Source organism: Lactuca virosa, chromosome 2, assembly GCF_052849685.1.
Source record: "Lactuca virosa cultivar CGN04683 chromosome 2, Lactuca_virosa_CGN04683_v6, whole genome shotgun sequence".
In the NCBI taxonomy this organism is placed as follows: domain Eukaryota; kingdom Viridiplantae; phylum Streptophyta; class Magnoliopsida; order Asterales; family Asteraceae; genus Lactuca; species Lactuca virosa.
Window position 1 is genome coordinate 205,881,756 of NC_136427.1, and position 1,825 is coordinate 205,883,580.

The 1,825-nt window shown below is 35.9% G+C and overlaps 1 protein-coding gene across 1 annotated transcript; it reads left to right on the plus strand.

Moving 5' to 3' along the window:
* The first annotated feature begins 581 nt into the window (after window positions 1–581).
* LOC145158166 (uncharacterized) lies at window positions 582–1,532 on the plus strand. Its single transcript, XM_079077099.1, has 2 exons — window positions 582–1,052; window positions 1,125–1,532. Exons 1-2 carry the CDS (start codon window positions 582–584, stop codon window positions 1,530–1,532), a joined length of 879 nt encoding a protein of 292 aa, XP_078933225.1.
* The last annotated feature ends 293 nt before the right edge of the window (window positions 1,533–1,825 follow it).

A 1,825-nucleotide genomic window follows, 5' to 3' on the forward strand; every position in this document is an offset into this window, starting at 1 on the left:
CTTGGGGCACTAGGCACTCAAGCTTCATGAAGACATTCTACATCAAAGAGGTATGTATTCTATCTTGTTATATTTATTATTTTGTATGTTAGATTAGGATAATACCTTGGATGTTCATAATTGTATGTATAATAGAGAAAACATAGATCCAAGGTATTTAGGGTTGCATGTACACTTAGGAGTGTTAGAATGCTCATAACCCAACAACATTCAATTTTTAATGTGTTGATACACTTGAAAAAACAAAAACCAATTCTTGGAATGAGATTTAAGGATCAAGTCCAAGTTAAATCAATGTTGTGTAACTATGCAGTGGCTAATGGATATCAACTTTGTTTTAAAAAAATGATAGGAAAAGACTTTTGGTTAGGTGTAGTAAGGGTGCTTGCACATTTAGACTATGAGCTTCTTGGATGAGTGATGAACAGAGTTTCCAAATCAAGTCACTAAAAGATGATCATAATTATGCTAGGAACTTCAAGTTAGGGTCATTAGTGACATATGTATGGATTGGGAGTCATTATACCAGAGAAATTGTGCAGAATCAGAAATTGAGTGTAAGGAAGTTTAGGGTAAAGGTAATGACAAAATTTGGTATCCAAGTTAGTATGGTCCAATGCAGGAAAGAAAAGAAGTATGCACTAAAATTTATTGAAGGTTGTCTTGTTGAACATTATGGTAGGCTATGGTCATATGGTCATGAGATTTTGAGGACTAATCAAGGGTCAACTGTAAAATTAAATGTGGAGATTGGCCAAGATGGAAAGAAGTATTTCAGCAAGTTCTATGTTTGTTTTCAAGGATTCAAACAAGGTTGGATGGAAGGATGTAGAAGGATAATAGGTCTTGATGGTTGTTTTTTGAAAGGTGTTTGTAAGGGGGAATTGTTTTGTGCAGTTGGGAGGGATGCAAATGACAAGATATATCCTATTGCTTGGGCTGTGGTATGTGTGGAGAACAAGCAGAATTGGAAGTGGTTTTTGGAACTTCTCATTGAGGATCTACACTTGAATTTAGGAAATGGATTCAGTTTAATGTCAGACCAACATAAGGTTAGTTTATTACATTGTAATTCAAGTATACTTAATTTACACTATTTGATTTAAATCTTCTTCTTTTTACAGGGTTTGATAGAGGTTGTTAAGGAGTTGTTGCCATATGTAGAGCACAGGAAGTATGCTAGACATATTTGCCAAAATTTGCAGAAGAGATTTAGTGGGGCCATATACCATACATTGTTTTGGAGAGCATCAAAAGCTACAACTGAGAATGCTTTCAAAGTTGTGATGAATGAAATTGAGACATTGAACCCAGATGCCCATCAATATGTCATGGAAAAAGATCCAAAAACCTGGTGTAGAGCTTTCTTTCAACCTGGAAGGTGTTGTGATGCAGTTGAAAATGGCTTCTCTGAAATTTTTACTGTTGTGATAGTAGATGCCAGAAAGAAGCCCATAATCACCATGTTTGAGGAAATAAGATTGTACATGATGAACATATTGTACAACATGATGTTGAAGGGACAACAATAGGGAAATTTTATTTGTCCAGAGATAAGGGATAAGGTGAATTTGCTTAAGAAGGTCCAGAGGCATTATCAGGTACTGCCTAGTGGATTAAACCAGTTTGAGGTTATGGGAGCAGCAGATGCATATCAGGTGGACTTAGAAAGGAAAACATGTTCCTGTAGGTTGTGGCAATTGAATGGATATGGATGTGCTCATTGTGTAGCAAGCATATCCTATCTTAATAGGGATGTAGAAGCCTATGTGGACAACATGTATAACACCACAACCTTTAGAAGGCATACAGTTACAGAATTGAC

Excerpts from the sequence above, each read along its gene's own strand:
- LOC145158166 (XM_079077099.1), top strand. The coding sequence starts at position 582 with ATGACAAAATTTGGTATCCAAGTTAGTATGGTCCAATGCAGGAAAGAA. Across the intron at positions 1,053-1,124 it reads TAATGTCAGACCAACATAAG|GGTTTGATAGAGGTTGTTAA; the intron begins GTTAGTTTATTA and ends TTCTTTTTACAG.